Source organism: Electrophorus electricus, chromosome 13 (assembly GCF_013358815.1).
Source record: "Electrophorus electricus isolate fEleEle1 chromosome 13, fEleEle1.pri, whole genome shotgun sequence".
In the NCBI taxonomy this organism is placed as follows: Eukaryota; Metazoa; Chordata; class Actinopteri; order Gymnotiformes; family Gymnotidae; genus Electrophorus; species Electrophorus electricus.
The window spans coordinates 19,682,554-19,706,759 of NC_049547.1; the positions used below are offsets into that span (position 1 = coordinate 19,682,554).

Here is a 24,206-nt window from a genome sequence, read left to right on the forward strand (position 1 = left end):
ATGTGACTTGCTGTGTGTTACTGTATGGCTGCTGCTCACTGTTTGTCACCGTGTCACATACTGTATGAGTGTTACTAGGGGCCGACCACTAATTCCACCGATAAGCAGAGCCAGCATTCTTAAACTTTTTCCGTTGTCTATTAAAGCATTTTTTAAGCAGTTTTTTTTTAAATGTATGCGCATATCTAATGCAGCTGGTTTCTGTCCCACGCACAGTGCTATTTGACGGCTAGAAATGCAGACCACCTGTTGTTCACGTTTGTTCACGCACACACACCTTGAGATGATAACTGTCATATACGTTTTTGTTCCGATACACAATTACACTCTAGCCAAACAAACCTGGCCCATGCGTGCAGTATGAACCCTGCCTGAAACATCACGTTTCTTTACGAGTGTGAGGTTTCTGCACATGGGAGTGAACACGGTGTATAGACACATACTAATACTTCAGTGTTTGGAATATGTGTGCCTGAAGCCCATTTTACACCAGAATTGCAGTGGTGAGCACTTTATACTCCACAAGTTGGTGTTACTTAATTGGGAATACAGAGGAGAATACTAGAGATTTATTTCTCATTTTACTGGATTTTTCGTTTTACCAAATGTATGCAGATTTATGTATTGAGGATCTGTTTATAGAGTTTGGGGATTGTTGTGATTTGCAAAGCCATTGTTGTTATTTTAAGAGAGCTTTTTGTTGTTTAATTTGATCTATTTAAAGGTTAAACTGTTTTAAGAACTTACTCTGTCTAAATCTCAAAGCATTTTTAAAAATACTTAATAAGTGGTCATTTAATGAGAGTTGTGAGTTGCATTCTTGTAATTTGTAATACTACAAATGTTAAATTTATAGTAAATGAATATTTTCCCCAAATATAGAAATATTATCAGTGTCTTTGATTCCTAATAATCAGTATTGGTATCAGCCCTCAAGAAACATATCGGTCGACCTATAATTGTAACTGTATAACCGTGTCTGTATGACTGTTACTTTATGGTTGTTATTGTGCTTGTTTGAACATATTACTGCAGGCCTGGTTGGGTTTGAGATGCATGTTTTTGCTTGTAACGCTAAATTACTGCTTATGACACCTTTTGTTTCTTTGTCCTTTAAGAAACACTGTAGCCGTGTGTGTACGTGAGTGAATGTGTCTGTCTGTCTGTGTGTAGCAAGAGAGAGACTGACTGCGAAGGTGTGTGCGTCTGTGTCAAAAGAGAAAAAGAAACGACGGTGTGCGAGAATTTTGATGTACGTTTATGGTTGATGACTATTACCATTTCTGAGGGGTGTGTGTGTGTGCGCGCGTGCACGCGTCTTTGTGTGAGAGATGCCTTGTTTGGTATAATCCCCCCCCTCTGTCCTCATGTATCCTTGACATTAATCCTCCATATTCCATGGTGTGTGTGCGCGCGTATGTGTGTGTGTGTGTGTGTGTGTGTGTGAGAAAGAGAGATGCCTATAGAAATGGTTGATTTGTTTATTCATGGTATCTCCACTGTGAGGGGTCTTTCTCAGTCTCCCTCCATAGCGATGCTGCCCACCTTCCTCTGTGCAAACAGGGTTAATTTAATTCATGTTAAATGTAATCATTTATATATTATACATCAATTTATTATAGTTGCACATCTTTCCGTATCTGAGACTACATCTGTAGCCTGATGCGGGAAGTGTTGTTGGTGTGGATGTGGGGTTGGATTTGTGGGAGGGTGTGTTACACACATATGCTACATATCTGTGTGTGTGTATGTGTATGTTCTGCACGTATGCTGAGATTGTGTGTTGTGCATATATGATATGTGTATGTGTGTTTGTGCCTTTATTGATCTGCTTTGTTGTATGGCCTGACTGCTCTGTTTGCAGAGATAGTCAGGCAGTTAAATGCCCTCAGCAGTGTAGATGGAGATCCAGATGACTGCGCAGATCACACGCTCACAACAGCCTGTACCTCTGCAGGTCTCCAGCTTTTAACTAACCCTTTCACTCATTCACTGTTCTCACACGCTGTCTCGCTCGCGCGCTCTCTCTAGCGCTCCTCTTCCCCCATGTGTGTTGTAAGTGTAAGTGTGTGTATGTGTACGTTCCATCCACCTATATCATTATGACGTGTAGCGTGACTCAAATACATGTAAAGTGATTTTGTCTGTATTGCCTTTCATTTCACAAATCATATTTTGCCCTGCTGTTTTATTTTCAGTCTCCTTTCCTGCAGTTTTGTAGTGAACCAGGTCTCCACAACTCCATATACTGCAACACCAGGACACCCCCCCCCCCCCCCCCCCCCCCCCCAGGCACTGGGTCTGCCCAGCTCGGTCAAATTCACTCTCCTTTCAGTCTGGCCTATTCCATATCTGCACAGGGTTGACATAAAGGAGAGGAATGGGGATTGAACCTGCAAAGCTTTTGGTGCCGTTCAGGGCCAAAGGGAATCCACAATGACTCCTATTGTCTTCCTGCTGAAATCTGTGGATGTTCACACAGAACGGTTCACTCCAAAATGCCTTTATATTTTTTTAACATTTTTTTGTTGCTATGGCTACATATTGCTTCATTGCTATGCACATTTTTAATGCATTTTGTTGTTTTAACTTTTTTTTTCAATTTTTGTTTTAAATATATGTTTGGTGTGTATTGCAGAAAAGTATCATATCATTACATGTTTTTTCCTTATTACATGTAGAAACATAGTAACTTTGGAGTTTGTGTGTGTGTGTGTGTGTGTGTGTGTGTGTGTCTGTGTGTCTGTGTGTGTGTGTCTGTGTGTGTGTGTGTGTGTGTGTGTGTGTGTGTGTGTGTGTGTGTGTGTGTATGCACATGTGGTTCCCCTTCCCTCCTCTCTCGTGTTCTATGATCGGGTTCTGGTTCCGTTTGGCTGGCTCAGAGTTCATCCATAAGCTGAACCTGTTGGAAGAGGCGGACCCAGGTCACATCACCTCCAGCTCTAACCCATTTGAGGAGCCCGATGACCCCGTGGACCTCAACCCCTTCGGTGACCCTGATGAGGAAGGTAAATTCTCACCTTTGACCTCCCACTCCCCTGTGTCTCAGAAACAGTGGAGGCTGTTTGACCTCATGAGGATGTAATGACTGAATTTACCTACATGACAAGTCCTGGTGTAGACTTACATGGTCTATACATAACAGGAGTGCTTGGAGTCTTGAGCTGTGGAGGTTTTTTACTATGTTTTCTGACTGTGTGCGGAGCGTGGGGGGGGGTGACTGTGTGTGTGTGTGTGTGCGCGCATCACTATTTGTGTAATTATAAATGTGCAATTATATATTAGTCAGAATCTGAATGCATTAAGTCATTATGCCTTTCAGAGTCACAGATTTGTGGGGGTGTAGGTACAGTTGCATTCAAGCTTATTCAAACCTCTCAAAATGCAAAGCAGTCTGGTTACATAAAGAAAATATATCCAGGCTTCAGTAAATACTCAAAGAAAGTTTCTTGCTATAAGTTCAAGCAATTTTAAGAATGTGAAGCTGAGTTTACTACTAATTCTTCAAACAAAAAAAATCATTCTACAAACCCCAAAGTCAAGTATCTGACATCTGTAGGGCCCTTTCAACATTCAACATGCAGATGTGCCAAGCTCATGAACATTCTTTGGTTTCCTTGCCAACACAGCTTTCTTTAAATCCCACCAAAGATTTTGAATGGGATTTAAGTCTGAGCGACTGAGATGGCCACTCAAGGACATTCCAGGACTGATCCCTGAACCCTGCTTTGGTCCCCTTGGATGTATGCTTGGAATCACTGCTACTTCAAAGTATCCAGTCACATGGTCAAGACTGCCAGGTCCTGCAGCAAAACATTCCAAGCAGGACAGATGCACGTCTGTGATTGACTGTGGGTATGAGGTTCTTGCCTTTCTTTGACAAGACCACAGCTGACCCATGGGTCCAAACAATTCCAATTTAGTGTCAAAACGCCATAAACCTGTCAGCACTCCACAGGCCTGTGAAAATTCCTCCCTGCATTTTCAAATCTACTTTTTTCTGCTTGGTGTAGTGTTGGGGAGATAGGATGCGAGGGCATGTGGTCCATGCGTGTGAAGTGTTCATCTAGTGTTCACCAATACTTCTGCTCCTGTCCTCAGCAGGTCATCCTGCAGGCTTTTGGGAGAGAGATTTTTCCTTTTTTTTCCCCCTCTTCAAATCTGTGAATGATGGTGAAATTTAGCGTTTTCATCCGTGACCAGAAAGGTTTGCTACCATCTGTGTAGGACCTTACTTCTCTTGTTGCAACCTGGTGTAATAAAATCACTTCTCCTCTTAGCTTTCGGGAGAGCTCCCTTTTCTTTATGATGTTTTCTGTTGAGATTGAACTTATTTAGGGGTAGAATTTATGTATCCCATCACAGCTGAAGGTAATTGTTATCGTGGAGTTCCCCATAAATTAGACTGTGTTTTAGCACAAATTAGAAGTCTTTTCATCATTGTTGAATAATTATGATCTGGCTGTATTAAGAATATATCATTTTACTCAAAACATTTATGACAACATACATTTTTACTGCCGCTTTGAATAGCTCACCTTGAATAGGAAACTGATATGCAGGTCATTTAAAAATAGTGTGCCTTCAGAAAAACTTGGATTTCAGTCTTTCAGTCCTGTGGGAGATGAAATAATTTTGAGTGCAACTGTGGTATAAAAGCACGTGTGCCTGTGCGTGTACACATGCACGCACGCACACACACACACACACATATGTATATATATATATATATAGAGAGAGAGAGAGAGTGTATTGTATTAGTGAGAAGCTGAATTCTGTCTGAGGACGACTCTAACCTTGTGGGTTCTGTGTGCAGAAGCGGCCGCTCAGCCCCTTCTACAGTCAACTTTAAAGGATGATGAGTCTTCAAAAGCATTCAACCCGTTCGATGAGATCGATCCTGACCAGAACACGGACCTGGACCTGCCTGAGTACAAAAACCCGTTTGACGAGCCGGAGCCAGAGCCTGAGGCCCAGACAGAAAGGTCGCCCCCTAGAGATAGCATGAAGAAGACTGTACGACCAGTGGACATGAGCAAATACCTGTACGCAGACAGCAGCAAGACTGAGGAGGAGCTGGATGAGTGAGTCCCAGGAATATGGAGGAGTCTGTGAGAGACTGTGTGTGAGTTAGTGAGGCATGAGATTAAAGCTGTTGAAACACCCGGCACCTATGTGACACAGCCGTTGAGAGCCGTTTGATGCGGATTATTGGGCTAATTTGCCACGTTCGTTAATGCTGGCTCGTACCCGAGGTTAACTAACGCTAGGTTACATCGGTTAGTTAATGCCACTCGCAGATGTTGAGTACCAAATCATAAACACCATATGAAGCCATTGATGCTTAGATTGGGGGGAAAGGTAGAATTATTAGGGATTTCAGCATTTTATTCAGTATTATTGGAAAATGAGTGTGTACGACTATAGGTTAAGTGACTCTGCTGGCTTTGGCTTTAACTAGGTTAGTTAGGTTAGCAAGCAAGCTAACAAAACTGCCAAACAGTAACCGCGGTAAACGGTGACTCTAGTAATATGAACTAATGACATCTAGTTTGTATCTAAAAACGTTAGGCTCATTGTGTTCTCAATACAGTTTTACGCATTTCGCTAATAGAATATGTTGCTAAATACACAGAGTGCAGTGTATATAGTATTCAACCAATAAAACGCTTTTAAAACCTTTCACGAGTTATAAAAAAAAATTGTCTTCCAAAAATGCCTTTAAAAATGATCATTTTAAAAACCTAAAATTTTGACTAAGTACCAAGTTCCCCCCCACCCCCTTTTCACTTTCCCTTATTCTGCCTCTTTAAAATCGCTGTAACTCAGACAGTCTGTCATTAAAATCCATTCTGGCCAGAGTGTGTGCAGGGTTGTTGCGGCTATTGAGGTGGTTAATTCTCCGGACCTCCTGTCTTCCCACCACTGTGTTTTGACTGGGCTTTTCACACTTGTTTCACACACATTCAATAAGACATAGCGGTGTATGTTCTCTTTCCACTTCTCCCCTACGCGCACGCACGCGCGTCTTTGCGTGTGTTCTGAGTGATGGGTCGTTACACAGCGGTGGGTATTGATGCCAGTGGAACATGCTTGTCTGCCTGTCAGTGAACGTATTGCTTGGGTCAGAGGTCAGAGTTCACAAGGTGTGACCTCTGCAGCATCTGATTCCTCTGGAGCTCAGCAGAGCGTTTTATTGCATCGTGCTTGCACCCTGATGTGCCTTTACCTTAAACTGAAAGCCTTAAAACTCCCACACACACTGAAACACACACTCATTCTATGGTGAGACATAGAGTGGATTTCCTATTGTCTGAAGTGATGTGTCACTAATTAAGACAGCTGTGAGAGAGGAGTTATGTTTATTGAGCTTTTTAACATTTCGCCAATTGCAGATGAAAATGGATTAATTCCACCTGTCAGTTCTGCTTTTTATGGTCATTTGTTTTGTCATAGATAATAGTATATTCGTTCACAATTCTGTCTGTGTGCATGTGTGAATGAGTTGTGCTCAAACTGAGATATTTATATGCATTTTACAATTACAGAATCAGGCAGTGTGACTTGCACATATTTGATAATCATGACTGTGCTTCTTCTGGTGATAATAACTTTGCCCCCAGAGAAACTTCTTTATTCTTACGTTATGTTTCACTGATTGTTGCATCTCTGCTTCTCTCCTCTCTAAGGTCGAACCCATTCTACGAGCCCAAGCCTGGCAGTCCAGCCCTCTCCACATCCAGGAATCCCAAACGCCGTGCACCTCTTCCCCCTGCTACCACCTCAGTTACCCCAGCCAGCCTCATAGCCCCCAGCACCCAAAGACCAGCTGTCGCCGAGAAAGCGCCGGCCGGTCCCACGCCTGCACCCGCTCTGGCAGTGAGAGAGCTGGCCTCTTCCTCACCTAAGGTAAGGGCCCTGACATCAAACCCTTTCAGCGTTCTTAAATAAAAATGATATTTGTTGAGTCTTTCATTGAGGAGGGGGAAAAAAAAATCTGTCTAAATCCTACGAAACACCACTATCCTTTAGTAATAGATGTGCCTAACTCCACTGGCTAGCTGAGTTCTTAGCTCTCCCCCACCTGTACTGGACGGGTTGAGCCTCGTTTCCTCCACCTCAGGGTATGTGAGAGGCAAAATCAGGTCAGAGCAGCCCTGCATCGGCAGGCAGGGGAAATGCCCATGTTCCTAAACGTGTGCTGGACCTTCAGACAGAGTGCATCCTGACTTGCACACGGGATCTAGCGTCACTCAACGCGTCTCCTCTTTCTTCCTGCACTATTTCTCCATTTTGTGCCATTTTTAAGTCTGTGTGGATTTCTCCGTCTCTCATCCATCTTTCTCCACCGTTCTTTTTTCATCACTTCCCTTCTAAGATCTCTCTCATTGCTCTTCTCGTCTCTCCTCCTCTCTCCTCTTTTCATCTTCTCCTCCCCTCTACTCTCTTTCTCTCCTCTCCCGTAGATTTAGAAATAAAAAGAATAATTCATTATAAAATGCTCACACAAAGGAATTTTGTAAGTGTACACGCGGGCGCTCGCACTCCGTTGGTGACTCCTCTCCCTGTTGTGTGGATTATGGGTGTGTTTGTGCGTATTCTCAGGCTCTAAGGCCATTTCTCTGTATTTGTGTAAAGTGTGAATGACCTTAGCATGACTTAAGTCAAACAGGATTAACACACATTCGGAGCAGTGCAGTGTACACACACCCGCACGCGTGCGCATTCTGTAAGACTGACTGTGTATGAAAGGATGATATTGCAGAGCCTAAAAACACTGCATGTCTGTCGGTTGTGTGGCAGCAGCTGGAAGGAATTTCACGAATACTCGCACAAAGACGCGCACGCACAGAAGTACAAGTACATAAGCATACGCCTGCAGGCATGCATACGTGTGAGCACACGCTCCCAGAGACCTTCCACGTAAATTAAGAACGATATCAATTTCCAAACTAATGAAAAGGAACCGTTGAAGGTGCAGCACAGGTTGGAGTGACCCAGAGAATACTTTTCTTTCCTGTACGGTGCCATGTTGACCTGGTTCTGGTCCTGTCTACAACTCACACCTGTTACAGATTAACAGTCAGGCTCTTGTACTTATCCTGATTTCACACGCATGCAAACCAGATTGACCTCTCAGATTGGGTTCTGCGTTGTACTTTTGTAAGGACTGTGTATGTGTGTGCACTTATGCGGATGCATGCGTGTGCACGCGGATGCATGCGTGTGCACGCGCATGCGCTTCTCGCTTACTTTACCTCAGAGAAAGGGTATACCTCGCCCTCACATAAAATAGCTGTTATTATTTATGTTTTGTTTCTCAGGGTTTTTGCTTGTTTTGTTTGGGGCTGGGGGCGGCGGGTGTTCTGCAGCTCTGAATAACTGTGCTTGATATTCGTTTGCTGGCATCGGTTTGTTTGTGCTCTTGTGCATGTGTAGCTCTGGGAGGGCAGAGGAGCTGTGTATCTGTGCAGGCCAGCTGTGGGGATTAATGTAAATGAACAAAGGAGGGGAAGATGTGCCTTTCTCAGGCACTGAAAGACAGAGAAAGGGAGGTGGAGGGACGCTCTGATTCACCAGAGTGCTGTCTCCTCTGCCTCTGTCTCTCTGACGCGCATGTTCCATCTTCTCTTCCTTCTCTTTGCCGGTGAATCGATTTCACCCCTCCTGCACACTTGCTTTCTCTCTTTCTGTGTCTGTTTGACTGACTGTGCCTGTCTATGTCGCTGTGTCTGTTTTTCTGTCTGTGTCTGTCTCACTCCCCCCGTTCTGATGGGAGGATTTGTGGCTGTTCATGCTTCCTAACTTCCAGTATGTTTTGGGTGTTAATCTAAAGGAAAGGGCTTCATCGTTACAGTGCACGCCGCTAGATCTGCATACGATCTCTCAAAGCCGCCTCCCCCCGCCAAATAAAAATTCTGTCTGAGTGGGGACTAAGAAAAGCTTGAGGATTTGAAGAACTTGTCACAGTTTCACTCTTGCATACACTTTTCTCTCTCTTTCACTCTCTTCCTCCACTCTCTGTTGATCTCGTTCTCTCAGTTGATGGTATAGAACGTGCCACAACCTCGCCGCCTTCCGGCTACTTCTGTATTTAAAAAAAGGAAGTGTTGTTTCTAGAGTCATTAAAACTAATCAGGCCTAAATTAAATTACCTCGTTCAGGACTGGAGAGGACACAGCAAGAGTGTGAGAGGGAGAGAAACAGAGACGTTGAACTCTATGATTACAATTCTTTGTTTCTCTCTTTTCTCTCTCGCACTTTTTTCTCTCATCCTTACTCACTGAATGTAATTGAAATTAAACTGAATTAACATTATTTAATTGAGTTCGCAGAAGGCAGCAGTCTTTGTTAATTAGGGTCTTGTGAAGGCTACTGGTTTTTGACACCCAGAGTGTTTCAGCAGCGAGCGACTTGATACTGTCGTTTTGGGGGGATATAACAGAAGCAATGTGTGTGTGTGTGTGTGGGTGTGCGTGTGTGTGTGTGTGTGTGTGTGTGTGTAAATCCTTCAAATGGTTGAATAAATGATATTGTATATCTGTAAAAATGAGGCTACTTTTCCAGGGAATGTGTGGTAATATTAGAGCTAGCCTACTGTAAACACAGTTGTGGCACAGATTGGGGGTGGGGGGGGGTGTTCACGCTGGTGTGCTGGTGCTCTGGCTGTTGTGCCTTAGAGCTTGGTCTTTGGTCCGTTGGTCGGGGCACGCGTTTGACACTTGTAGGACCCGGGTTTGAGACCCGAGTATGGTTGCTGCCCTCAGCCTTCATTACAGGGGGTTTTCACTCTGCATGTGTGTTTGTTTTTAACCCCAAGGAGGACTTGTGCTCCTGATTTGAAGTAAACAGGAGCACAAATAAAAATATGAGTACAAAGAATTTTTAGAATTATTATTTCCTTTACTACTCCAATCAGTCAGAGAGCATAATGATGATTCATTCACTTATCTAAAAACTATTTACAGTTTACAGTTTACATTTGTGTCCTTCTACATAAGGTTTCTTAAACTGTGTCGTAAACTGTTTTTTTTTTGTTTTGTTTTGTTTTTTTTAAAAATAAGACTCCCATAGCACCTCTCAGAGCCTGCTCAACATTAAGACTGTCATGTTGCCCTTGTTTAGCTAGCTGACATTCTCAGCTAGCAAGGTGTGTTGTACAGGCAAACTAACATTTAGGTGCCAACAACAAACGTGAGCAAAGAAGATGCAGCCTTAAGAGGCTAGCTAGCCTGCCAGGGAGTTTGCAGAGAAACTAAAACCTTTTTAAAAGGATTTAGTTAAAACAAAAGGCAAAACCTCAGTTAGAATAGCATACACATAATGCGCATCACATAAAACATGCTAAGAAAGTTCATACTTTTCTAAAAAGGTGAGCTACACCTGTTTGGTTTGTGATTTTGCACATAAGCTGTTATTTAGCAGGTATTTAGATATGTTACTTGATATGTGCATTGTGGAATGGGCTGAGTAGGCTGATTTTCTCATCGTGCCCTGCCAAAATAGCATCGTCTGATTTTTCCAGTTCCGTGCACTGCTGAACACGTTTGTATTCTGCTTAATGAATACTCTGTAAAAACTGTAGACTACTCAAGTCAAAATCTTTTGTTGCACATGTGCTCATAAATTAAAATCTCATGTGTGTTTTGTTTACACTATAGAACACCAAGTTCACTGTAGTGTGCTAGTTACACGGGGTGTTCACTCTGTTTTGCAATTTCATGGAGGTATTCACGCTGATGTGCCAGTTGGTGAGGGGGGGCTTGTGTTTGTACTCCCTGGGAATTGAGCCCATGACCTTGATATTGCACCTTCTGTATCTGTACCTGTACAGGCTAGCCATAACATCAAATATTTTGTTCGACAATGTTGATGTTGGAAGTGTATTAGACAATCGTAGCAGGCATGGGTACATGGGTAGTGCACCATGTTATCATCTGTAATTTTCTGATAAAACAATTGCCGTTTATTACTACATAATAAGTCATACTAAGTTTCCATACTTTTAAGGGCTACTGGTTACAGATTGTTAGGATAAGTAGCAGAAAATGCAAATCAAACACATCAGTGTTGTTTGGGACTCATGAGGTTATACCGTTTCCTTCAAGATCTGATTCCTCTCTTCATCTTCTCTGTCACAGTCAGATGGCCTGTGGTTGTCCCCCAGCCAGTGGGGGTGGGGATGTGAGCTCGTCCTACCCAACTCTTGGCTCTGTTACGGGGGCCAGACAGAGGCATTCTGTCCCTGGCAGGGCCCATGAGCTCCAGGGCCACAGAGACTCACTGACGGAGAGGCAGTAAGACCCCAAAACCGGCCCATAATCTGTGAAACCCTATCAGAATAATCCTCTAGAGGAGAGCCTGGCCTGCTCAACACCCCCTATACACACTTGAGTCTTCTGTCTTGGACAGCATGCTGATTTTGCAGAGAACCTGAGATGCTTATAAGACTTAGACTGGAGGTCCTGAAGGGTCTCCCTCTCCCCCTCCCCCCTCAAGGAGAGTCTTTTGAGTTCTTATCTCTGGTATCTCTACGTTTGATGAGATTTAAACAAAAAGTTTGAATCGTTTGCTGGGGAGCATTGGGGGAAGCGGGCGTGGGTGTGAGAGTGTCCACGAGGGCCCTTTCACGTGGTCAGAGAGCACTGGGAGTGGACCCAACATCACCTATAAAAGATGTCTGTATGTACATGCATGGATTGGCCTGTTTGTGCACTAGGGTATGTGTGTGTGTGAGTGTGTGTGTGTTTGCGCACTTGAGAATATTTAAAATGTCACTGGTCATATAAAGCTATGAAGTCACTTCGTAGTATTAGCAGAGATTGTGGCTCAGAGGTTAGTTGTTCATTTGTTGGTTGGTATCAGGCCTGGTTGGTGTGTATCAGAACGTGGTAGGTTCATATCGGGCACTGGTTGGTTTGTTGGGTGGAGTTCTTTTCCAGATGCCTTAGGTTGGCTTGTACTAACTAGACCCACCTCCATCTGGCCACCACCGAGAGTCTATTGCAGATCCACTAATGAGGCCTATCACCAATAAAGTTCTGACCCAGTCTTCATCACAGTAAACAAAATTACAAGGTCTTTGTGGGTGTGGCTGTGGATTTGTGTCTGCGTGTGTGTTCTGTAATGGTTGCATTAATACTGCTCTGATTTATCTTCACCTTCAAAGTGTGCGCATGGGCATGTGCACGTGTGTGTGGTGGGGGGTGTTCATGAGTTAAGCACTTGAAAAACGTTCCAATACCCATGTTGTCTGCCACACACGTTACAAAGCACTCAGTAATCTCCCTTTAGTAAGCCCTTAGTCTCATCCACCAGGAATTGCTCTGCGACAGAAGGGCAATGGAGAGAGATGGAGACAAGGAGAGAGGGTGGTTAGAGTGTAAAGCTCATGTTTATGTCAGCAGATAAGTAGTGAAATCTCCTGATCCTGCATGTTTTGGTGTTTGTGTATGTGTGCGCATGTTGGATATGAAGAAAGTGTGTGTGTGTGTGTGTGTGTGTGTGTGTGTGTGTGTGTGTGTGTGTAACTCTAGATTAATCTCCACTGATCCTCTCCTGCAGGTGTGTGGCCCTAAACCACCCCAAACCGGGGCAAACCTCACTCCATGTCTAGCCACCACCCCCACCTAGTAACCAGCCCACTCATCAATAACTGCCCTTTCAGCCAGCAGCGCACACACTCACATTCTTTACACCCCCACGCCCCACGTTTAAACCCTTTTGCTATTTTTTGGACAGATTAACTCCTGCCAAAATGCATTTCATCATCAGATGACAGGCGGAAAGGCGAACTCAGATAAACCTCCGCTTAGAATCAAGGCCCTGTTCAAATCAGCCCTAACTCACACACTGTGTGTGTGAATTCAGTATTCTTCTATTGTGCTGGTCCACCAGGTGTGCCTTCTCCAAGTGTACCATACTGTATGGAATAGATCTCTCTCTGTCTCTCTCTCTCTCTCTCTCTCCCCCCCCCCCCTATTAATGTCAACCACCACTTTAAGTAGTCCCTCTCACTGCTGCAGTCTAAAGTGTTTGACATTCACCATTGTTGAGTTTAAGTGCCTTGAGTGGTTTTTCAGTTATCCGTTGTGTTTCGCCTTTCTGAGATGTGACCGTGCTGCACCTGTATACTGAATGCGGGCGTGCAGGTCTGCAGTAGAGTGACAATGAAGGCCTCAGGGTCCCTTACTGGTGGCTGTACATCCTAAAGATGGTTCCTGAATTCATAGTTAAAGATGTTACATTGCTTGGGGAATATGCTGGAAACCTTTTTGTTTCTACTTGTCCGGTCTGTGTGTATGTTTCTGTCTCTTTACTCTTACTCTTAATGTACTTTTACATTGTAACAGGAGGAACACTGATGAATATAACATTGTTAAAAAAAAAAATTGAATTTAAAAAAATAATTTTTTTTGTGTTTATTGAACTCCATGATCTCAAGTATGAGTGGCACTGCTTTGCTGGATCAAGTTAGCCAAATGGATAACAGGAAGTAGATCAACATCATAAACAACAAATGGGCAAGCAAGGTTGCCCTCCGCAAGGCTGCGTTATAGAATTTCTGAGAAGTGGCTGGATTTGCACCTTTTTTTTCTGAAATGTAGCGCATGTGTTGTGATTTTGGATATACTGGGTCTGCCTGGTCTTCCTGGCCACCGTACATCCAGGGTATTTGAACAGATTCGTATTCAATGTATAACACTATAAGGTCCACATATTTGACTTTGTAGGACAAAGCAAAATAAAAGTTTTGTGGCCAATGTTATTAAAAAAAAAAAAAAAAAAAGCAATGAAGTAACTCTATTCCCTCTCTGTCTCTCCTTCCCTCGTTCACTTTCACTCTTTCTTAATATTTTTCCTTTTCCTTTCAAGCCTTTTGCACTCTCTCTCTGCCCACGTTCCCCTGCCCCACCCTGTTAGCTTTTGTTAATTATACATAAGTAATCATTTAAATGACTACTTCTTACTTCTAGTTGAGTATATTTTTCAAGTAACAGTACTATAACTTGATTGCAGTTTTGGGAAGTGTTGGGAGGAGTCAGCCTTCCTCATTGTCGTGGCTTTTACCACCTTTATCCCACAACTCTGCAGACTAATTTTAATGGCGTAATGCTTTCTTTCTTAAAGCAATTGATCGGGGCTACAAACTCTTTGGCCATTCAGTTGATGAGGGTGTAGTTTGTTCACCCCTGCCTACACACACAAGCACACGCACGCACACCACACACACACACACACACACACACACATACACACACACACACACAGAGTAAAGGGTGACTTTGTAATTATTTTCATTTTAATTGCTTTTGCTTATCAGCTGTCTGATCTGTTAATGAGTCCACGTCACTACGGACAGTGATCCGACAGTTCATACCTCTACTTAAGATCTCTCCATCCTTTCCTCTTTCTCCCTCTCTCTATCTCTCCCTCCCTCTTATTCTCACTTTTTCTTAATCTTTCTTTCATTTCCTTTCAATCTTCCCACCTGCCTTTTGCACTCTCTAACTCTCTTCTTTGCACACCCCCCCCCCCCAGAGTTTTTCAGAGGGGTCCTGATTCATTAATGAGTGCTGATGATATCAGCACTGATGGCTAATCTCCTAGTTTGTTTGTTGTGGGTTGTTGTTCTAAACAGATCAGGTGTATATTGGTTTAGGAAGGGGTCCTGCTTTGCCTCTCTTCGTCTGCACATGCTCAGTGAGCTGCATGTTGTCTGCAGTGAAGTGCCTACATTGTTGGCACTGGTGCGAAGTTTCTGAAACAGCTGTATCACTTCCCCACATTCCAGTATTCAAGTGTTTTTAAACATGTATGCTGGTTTATTACACCTGCTGTGTACAGGCTGGTTTATGCCCCTGTGTGCCGGTGTGAGTGTAGAGGCTGGTTTATGCCCCTGTGTGCCGGTGTGAGTGTAGAGGCTGGTTTATTACACCTGCTGTGTGCCGGTGTGAGTGTAGAGGCTGGTTTATGCCCCTGTGTGCAGGTGTGAGTGTACAGGCTGGTTTATGCCCCTGTGTGCCGGTGTGAGTGTAGAGGCTGGTTTATTACACCTGCTGTGTGCCGGTGTGAGTGTAGAGGCTGGTTTATGCCCCTGTGTGCAGGTGTGAGTGTACAGGCTGGTTTATGCCCCTGTGTGCCGGTGTGAGTGTAGAGGCTGGTTTATTCCCCTGTGTGCCGGTGTGAGTGTAGAGGCTGGTTTATGCCCCTGTGTGCAGGTGTGAGTGTACAGGCTGGTTTATGCCCCTGTGTGCCGGTGTGAGTTTAGAGGCTGGTTTATTCCCCTGTGTGCCGGTGTGAGTGTAGAGGCTGGTTTATTACACCTGCTGTGTGCCGGTGTGAGTGTAGAGGCTGGTTTATGCTCCTGTGTGCAGGTGTGAGTGTACAGGCTGGTTTATGCCCCTGTGTGCCGGTGTGAGTGTAGAGGCTGGTTTATGCCCCTGTGTGCAGGTGTGAGTGTAGAGGCTGGTTTATTCCCCTGTGTGCAGGTGTGAGTGTACGGGCTGGTTTATTCCCCTGTGTGCCGGTGTGAGTTTAGAGGCTGGTTTATTCCCCTGTGTGCCGGTGTGAGTTTAGAGGCTGGTTTATTCCCCTGTGTGCAGGTGTGAGTGTAGAGGCTGGTTTATTACACCTGCTGTGTGCCGGTGTGAGTGTAGAGGCTGGTTTATGCCCCTGTGTGCAGGTGTGAGTGTACAGGCTGGTTTATGCCCCTGTGTGCCGGTGTGAGTGTAGAGGCTGGTTTATGCCCCTGTGTGCCGGTGTGAGTGTACAGGCTGGTTTATGCCCCTGTGTGCCGGTGTGAGTGTACAGGCTGGTTTATGCCCCTGTGTGCCGGTGTGAGTGTAGAGGCTGGTTTATTACACCTGCTGTGTGCCGGTGTGAGTGTACAGGCTGGTTTATTACACCTGCTGTGTGCCGGTGTGAGTGTACAGGCTGGTTTATTCCCCTCTGTGCAGGTGTGAGTTTAGAGGCTGGTTTATTCCCCTCTGTGCAGGTGTGAGTGTAGAGACTGGTTTATTCCCCTCTGTGCAGGTGTGAGTGTACGGGCTGGTTTATTCCCCTCTGTGCAGGTATGAGTATAGAGGCTGGTTTATTCTCCTGTGTACGGATGTTAATGTACAGTGTTTGGTCATGGTCCTGTTTTGACTCTCTGGGTTTGTCCAGACACCGGCAGGGTCTATTGCACCTTTACATGTAGGAGGAAATATTTTAGAAATGGAATGTTTTACACCGCTAAATGCTGGAGCGTGTGTGTTGACAATGAGCCTTAAGTGCCGGTATCATACAGTAGTGGAGAAACAGGTAGCAGGTGGGAACTGACCATAACTAATTCCAGGACCAAAACAAAGTGGGTAATGACGAATAAAAGAAAAACAAAACAAATATAGAGTGAGGGTTTTCACCCAGCTCATCGGTCTGTGATCCTTTCTCTGAGGAGTAGGAGCAGAGGCACGGGAATTGTCGGAAGACTGGGAGAAACTGTACAGAGAGGCCTGGGAAGCAGGCTTGCCCATCTGGTCTTGAGTTATTAACCAGTATATTGAACCAGTTTCAGAGCTGTTTATATTATGCTGTACTGTATATTCATGTTGTGAAAATGATGAAACTCAAAGCTGAGCTACATAAGAGATCCATAAGATACATAAATCGTGCCATATCTTTTGTTTCCTGACATAGTTAATTTTTTTAACTGATCGTCTTGGCCAGAACGGTAATCTCCCTACCCTCTCTCTCCCTCTGGACGGTGGTAGACCTCCTCCCCTCCCCTCCCCTCCCCTCTGTTAGCTTGAGTCAGGTTGCTGTGGCGGGTTCGGAGGCTTTGCTGGCATGCAGCTCTGTCTCCGAGAGGCACAGGGAGCTTGTACACCATTACACCACTGGGGTGTATGTTAATGCCCTGCCCTGTATGTTAATGTGCACCTGTCCTCCACATGAATGCTTTTACACTCCTGGCCCTTTTTGTCTCCCTCTTAATGTTCCACTCGAACTCTTATTTCCATAATTGGACTTTTGATTGGAATTGCATGAAAATTGCAAGGGCGGTTTGTGCAATTTCATGGCTAAAGTAACTCGTAACATTAAGAGGGATGGGCGTGTGGGTGCAGATTAGACAAATTAGTCTTTAGATTAAAGGTGCAATTAAATAATTGAGAGCTTGAGTGAAGCAGAACTGTGCAAACAGAAGATGGAGGACTGCTGGTAGAAAACACACACACACAACTGTGCCTTTTGGACAGTGTGGCCAAGCTTTTCACTTTCAGTAAAGAACACACTACTGGAATGAGGTTGTTGGTTGGTTTGTTTATTCCACAAATACAACATTTGTAAGTGAGCTGAAGGTTTTAATATAAAGTAGTTTTTAATATAAATGATCAAATTCTTCTCTGTGGGGTCTGTCCCTGTGTTCCTGGGCCTCTCTGTGTGGCTTGTTACACTAACTCCTGGTCTCTCTCTCCTCACTGTGCAGTCTCTCTCACTAACCCCGGGCCTCTCTCTCCTCTCTGTGCAGTCTCTCCCACTAACCTCTGGCCTCTCTCTCCTCTCTGTGCAGTCTCTCCCACTAACCTCTGGCCTCTCTCTCCTCTCTGTGCAGTCTCTCCCACTAACCTCTGGCCTCTCTCTCCTCTCTGTGCAGTCTCTCCCACTAACCCTTGGCCTCTCTCTCCTCTCTGTGCAGTCTCTCCCACTAACCTCTGGCCTCTCTCTCCTCTCTGTGCAGTCTCTCCCACTAACCCCTGGCCTCTCTCTCCTCTCTGTGCGAGCTGTGCCACTAACCCCTGGCCTCTCTCTCCTCTCTGTGCAGTCTCTCCCACTAACCCCTGGCCTCTCTCTCCTCTCTGTGCGAGCTGTGCCACTAACCCCTGGCCTCTCTCTCCTCTCTGTGCAGTTTAGTATGGGGTAGCTGTGTTCTCAGGGGCATGTTGGGTGGGGAGTGTTTAGTATGGGGTAGCTGTGTTCTCAGAGGCATGTACCATTTTGTACCACTGCGTATAATATACTTGGTTCTAGCAAGTGTAGTTTTGTTTGGTTTGTTTTTTTCTTCATGACACTTCTGTTGTGAGTGCACAGACGCAGTAGAAAGCAGAACCTTTTAGTAGAGCAGAAAAACATACAGGCTTCTTCACTAGTTTGGGTTCCTTAACCACAAAGAAACACTGTGTGAGAAATTCTGTTCTTGTGTGTTTTCCAGCTGTGTGTGTATGTGCGCACGCGTGCCTGTAAAGCATTCTAGCTGCAGGCATCTTAAGTGGATTACAACTTTTCCAGAGCAGGAGACCCTTCGGGTGTAGACATTTCTGCTACTCTTTCAACCTTGCGGGGGCAGAGACAGAGAGACACAACATTAACATTTAGCATAGTGCTAATTTAAATCCGAATGGCATTTTGGATTTGTATTTTATGTGCTTTTTTTTAATATATCTATTTATATTTTTTAACCCACGTTTGCTCCTCACTTATTTTCCACATTTGAAGACACAAAAGATGGGAAGGGAACTTTGTTTGAAATCTTTTTCGGAATGGAGAATAATACAACAGTTTGAATTGTAAAATAATAATATAGTATTCAGTATTCAAATGATTATATATTGAATCCTTTGGCTCTTATTTTTACTATTTATACTGGTGATGACATTTATGATCCTATATATGATGGAGACTGTGACATAACCGAGAGGAAGAACCCCAGCACCCACCCCCCGTGCGTCTGTGTGTGCGTGTGTTTGTGGAACGCCCTGTGCAGCTGCCCTTTAACTCTTTCTTTACATGTCCGTCATTGTGCACAGATTAACTGCTCCCTCCTCTCTCTGCCTGCTGATTTGTGTGTGTGTGTGTGTGTGTTGTTGACACGCATCCTTAATAATGACTTTCTCCTTTCGTCTCATTTTCTATTTGGCCCGTGTTGAAATGCTGCATGTCATTTAGAGCGGCTACTGTGCCCTGGATGATGAATATGGTTAGTATTGTAATAAGCTATATGATGTTTGGAAGGAGACTTGGGGCTGTAATCCCTGCCGCCAGCACAGGAACCCAGCACTGGCAAGTCCTCCCCCCGACACACACACACACACACACACACACACACACACACACACACACACACACACACACACACACACACACTCCTCTACAGCTCAGGGCGACTCACCATCTCGCTTGATAAGTATGTATGTACGTTTTTTGTTTTTTTTTTTCTTTCGCCACAAGAAATGTCCCTGCATGTTTCTTTTTGCCAGCGTGGCAGGTGTGGAGTCTGTGCTGTCTGCCCACTCTCAGAGCAACCCTAGAGTGGGCAGACAGCACAGACCCAACCGCCCAAGTCACAAAGTCATGCTGTTTTACTTTATTTTGGAACTGTGTGTTACACTGTATATAAACTACAGGCTTTGCTTTTTAGATTTTATTTACTTGCACATTGTTTAGAGATTTGAATGATTTATACAAATGACTAGGTGAGGATGGTGATGATGATGATAGTCATTCTCATAACTAGACTTGCTTGCCTTACTCCATTGCTTCTGAGCTGACAACATCCATAGCACACAGCGTAAGCACTTTAAAGCCCTGAAATTCAAAGCGTAGGGTGTGCTTTGCCCTGCCTTTAGTGTAATGTATGCCCTTCCCACTACAGTGTGATGAGGCTGGATGAGACCAGCGTGGAGCTTGTTTGAGGATGTCTTACATGGTTTATAAGGGGGTGGGGGGGATCTTATCATTGTGAATTCATTGCACGTAAGGATAAAAACGATGCCGTGAAGTGAAACTTTCCTCCAGTCTGTCAATCCATCTCATTAGACAGCTTAAATAAACCTGGCACGCCTTTCATTGTGTCTTTACTGCGATTGACTAGTTTTGCCGTAATTACCAAAATGGCTATTCGTTGTCGTCTTTGTATTTTATAGATGGCACAGATTTTGGGGGTTTGAGAGATCAGCTTGATAACTTTTACTGTGCTGGAATGCCTGTTGTCTTCTAAACTGCTCTAACAGCACCAGCAGGCCTGTAGTGTGGGGTCAATACAGCACTAGAATTACACAGCTACTCTCAACATCATCTGTGTGTGTGTGTGTGTGTGTGTGTGTGTGTGTGTGTGTGCTTCGCTTAAGTATGCTGGTTCTTCTCTCTCACTCTCACCCCCTTCTCTTTCTAAAAGAATAATTTCAATAATTCATGGCGGCAAACGTGACCCGTGGTGACACCAACTAAATGAGCGCAAAATTGGAAGCCTTTTGTTTTGTTTCTTAAAACAAAATCTGCCATGTTCATGTGTTTAGAAACATGTTAAAATAAAAAGGTTCCAATGTTATGACTTTAACCTTTAGATCTGTGTAAATTGAAGTTTGTGAAGAATCTTGTTTTTCTTTTGTTTTGTCTCCCGTGTCTTTTTCAAATACCCCCTGGTGAGCTGTCACAGTGCTGTCCGCCTCCGAGAGTGTGTGGCTGAGGTTTACGTGTTCCACTAGTGTGCTTTTTAATGTGATGCACGTGTCTGTGCGTCAGGGTGTGTGCGAGTTGTGGACTGAAAGGTTAAGGTTCTGTTTGAAGTGCCAAATGCAAAAGTCAAGTGAGGCAGCTTAGAGACTCCAAGAGTCTGAGAGGAGAGTTGCATGCATGCATGCACACACGCATGGATGTCTAAATGTGGATCAGTTTCACTTAGCTATACATTTTTTTATTATATACACTGATATCATACTATGTGGACTAAATCTGATGCGTTTCTGGCACAAACATGCACATGCATATTTAGCTCTTTCTCTGGCACATTTTTGTGACTGGACTGTTGATTCACAGAGTTTATGATCTAACAATGGCATTTTTAGCAATTTTAACATTAAAATCTCTTGCTGGGTCAACGGTGCAGCTAAATATTCTTCTCCAGGTTCGAGGTCCAGTCCGGTTCTGTATAAAATCATCATGCTCTTTGCTGTACACAGGTTCTTTGGCCTGTGATAACCCAGATAAGGAGATGAGGCTGTGTACTGGTCTCAGGTCAGTTTTTATAGGCTGTGTCCTGATGAACGTAGTTAAGTGGACCAGTGGGATCTGACTTCTGGTCAGAGTGCTGCTTGCTCTGAGATATTCTGTCTGCCTGTCCAGGCCCTGATCTTCTGCCTCCTTACATTGCTTCTCTGCTTGCAGTAGCAGATCCTGGCCAAACGGGGGCGTTGTTATTCTGCTTTAGCATTGAGTATGCTGGCCACCATGTGTTTAGGTGTGTGTAAGGGGCCCAAGCAGTGTCTCATGTCACACACATGCACACAGATGCAGATGCTCACAGATAAGGCTGCTGGAGTAATTTGTTCCTTCAGGATTTGATGTACCTCTTTCTTTGTTAGATTCACATTTAGATGGGAGAAACTCATTCGTATATGTTCCAGTTTTGTCTCAGAGTTGCAGAATATTTCACTTTCATTGTTGTGTGTGCAGAAGAGTGAGCTCGTGTGTGTGTGTGTGTGTGTGTGTGTGTGTGTTGTGGAATATGAATTCCGAGCAGTCCAGATCCGTGACGCTGCGTTTCGCTGTTTAACGGGATTAGGTCGGAGCGAGGCTGGTCTCCCAGAGAGTGGCCGGCCGAGCTCTCTGATTCGGGATTTGTGGGATTTGCGAATCCCGTTTTCCACATGATTCCCGTCTCCTCAGCCAGGCCGATAAGACTTCAAACACACTGTGTTAATTAATAATATGTTTACATTAGGCATGGTCATACCCAGCTTCAGAGCACCATTCTAATTAAAGACAGCATGTAACTCGCATTGTGTATGAGTGCGGGGTAGTGTGGGGTGGTGTGGGGGGGTGTATGTCTAATTTGAAGAGGACCCTTTTAACAAAGCTAAGCTTACAAGCTAATTGGAAGGAGATTCATCACATCTGATGGTCAAGATACGGAGTGTGTGTGTGTGTTGTAAAGAGAGATTGTAGAGGATTTGTTAAAATGAGAATGACCATGAGGTTCCCTCATTGTTTCCTTAATGCCACAACTTTGTTGTGCAGTTATAATTAGTAAACTAGAACAACATTGGCAGAAGGGTTTTACTATAACGTGACCAAAAAGAACAAAAGAGTTTTAGCAGCTTTAACCTTTACCATATAAATTAATCAGAACAATCTCTCTCTCTCGCTCGCTCTCTCCACCTCTGTCTGTGTGTTTAGCCCAGTCCCGTTCCCAGTCCAGTTCTGGGAGTCAGGCCTAATGCGAGTCAGTGTCTGCTGGTGTGGTGCAGGGAAGTGACGAAGGACTACCGCGGTGTGAAGATCACCAACTTCACCACCTCCTGGAGGAACGGCTTGGCTTTCTGTGCTCTGCTCCACCACTTCAGACCAGACCTCATGTGAGCTGCACACACATGCTTGTCTATTGTATGCATTTCAAACATGCTGTAATGGTTTCTTTCTGCCAAAGCATATTAAAGATTGCACATTTTTCTGCTATCTTTCTTTTTCTCTCACTCATTCACAAACGCGCGTGCACACACATACACACACACACACACACACACACACAGATGTATTCTTTCACACACAAGCTGTGTTCCTGTTTAGTTGCTCATCATTTTTACCAGGGGGTCTTTATTAGCGGATTATGGTCCTGATTACAGCTTCTGGTAGTTTATTACCTACACGACCCAACAGTTTACCTGTATTACTGTTATTATTCGCGCACACACATTTTTTGGCAGATTCACAAACACTTATCAATGTGACAGCAGGATTACATTTCTCCATCACACACACACACACACACACCCAATACTATGCCATACACACACATGCGCATCTACATAGCTCCTCTTGTGTGAGGGGTAGGCAGCGTGTGCGTGCGTGTGTGCGTGCGTGTGCGCACGCGTTTGCCTGTGTGTGTGTGTGTGTGTGTGTGTGTGTGTGTGTGTGTGTGTGTGTGTCTGTGAGACATGGCGAACCTAATCCCTCTGTCGAATTTGTGAGCATTTGTGAATCTGCTCTCATCAGCATGACTCAAATCCTCCTTAATTACAACATTTACACAAGTAGACCAAACACTAGCCAAGCTAGCGCACACACCTCTGTCTGCTCACCCTCCCCCCACCCATCTAGTTGGCACATGCCATCGGTCATCTACAAGGTCATTGTAAACTGTTTATGTATTAATGTCTATGATTCACAAGAAACTTTGATTTCAGATGTCTTTCCTGCTAACAATTTTCATTTCAGCATATCAATCTGAAAATCAGTGGAAAGGTTGCAAAGTTTAATAAACATTTAAGAACTGTTAGAGTTCTCTGGAGTTTGTAATTTTGCCTTTAATTTGCACTGAGTCTGCACTGGCGTATTACCACAAAGATCAGCAGAGTTGCCCCAGAAGGACACGAAGCAGGCACAGGGCTGAGTGACAGTGTGTGTCCCCTAACCACCATGTGGGACAGAGAGCTCACAGCCTTGACAGAGAGGACCTGTAAAATAGCCAATGAGTCACTGCCCTGAGAGAAAGGACCTGTAGAATAGTCAATGAGGCTTAGGGTGCAAGAACAGTGCTATAGCACTGTACATGCACTGAGAAACGAGTGAAACAATCCTACCCTAATCAGAGAAGCAACCAGTAAGAGAAAGTTTTAAAAATCCAGTAAGAGAACATTAAAGTTTTAAAACTAAAAGCTTTGGTCGGGTTGCTTTGGCTTTTATTCTTGCCACTGTCAAATAACATTAATAATACTACTTGCATGTTTCATTGGAGAGAATGTAGAGGGTATGTGGTAATCTTTCTCTATATTAGTTATGTTGGTTGTGCAGCTGTGAAATTATATGATACACACTGTCTCCCTGTGTCTCTCCCTTTCTCTCTCCTTTTGTCTCCCTGTGTCTCTCCCTTTCTCTCTCCTTTTGTCTCCCCGTGTCTCTCCCTTTCTTTCTCCCTTTCTCTCTCCTTCTGTCTCCCTGTGTCTCTCCCTCTCTCATTCATTAATTCTCTCTTTCTCTCCCTCTCTCTCTGCCTCCCAGTGACTACAAGTCTCTGAATCCTCAAGACATTAAAGAAAACAACAAAAAGGTAAAAACTGTACCACCTCTTCCATTTTCCCCATTAACGCACAAATATGTGTGAGTGAGAGAGAGAGAGAGAGAGAGAGAGATTGTAGGTGGGTGGGTGTCAGTAATCCTCCCTGATAGGTGCGTTGTTTGTTTTAACTCTCACCCACTCCCACCCAGAGTACTCTAATTGCCACTTTCAG

General features: G+C 44.3%; 1 protein-coding gene across 4 annotated transcripts in view; it reads left to right on the top strand.

Moving 5' to 3' along the window:
- ehbp1 (EH domain binding protein 1) overlaps positions 1–24,206 on the top strand; it is a 119,021-nt gene that overhangs the window by 35,926 nt on the left and 58,889 nt on the right. For 3 of the 4 annotated variants that reach the window (XM_027017819.2, XM_027017815.2, XM_027017817.2), the window contains exons 8-13: positions 1,865–1,957; positions 2,883–3,008; positions 4,817–5,084; positions 6,690–6,909; positions 22,156–22,334; positions 23,977–24,025. In XM_027017819.2, the coding sequence (XP_026873620.2) occupies positions 1,865–1,957; positions 2,883–3,008; positions 4,817–5,084; positions 6,690–6,909; positions 22,156–22,334; positions 23,977–24,025 (935 nt within the window). The remainder of the gene's footprint in view (positions 1–1,864; positions 1,958–2,882; positions 3,009–4,816; positions 5,085–6,689; positions 6,910–22,155; positions 22,335–23,976; positions 24,026–24,206) is intronic. The other variant, XM_027017818.2, reaches the window with a different exon arrangement.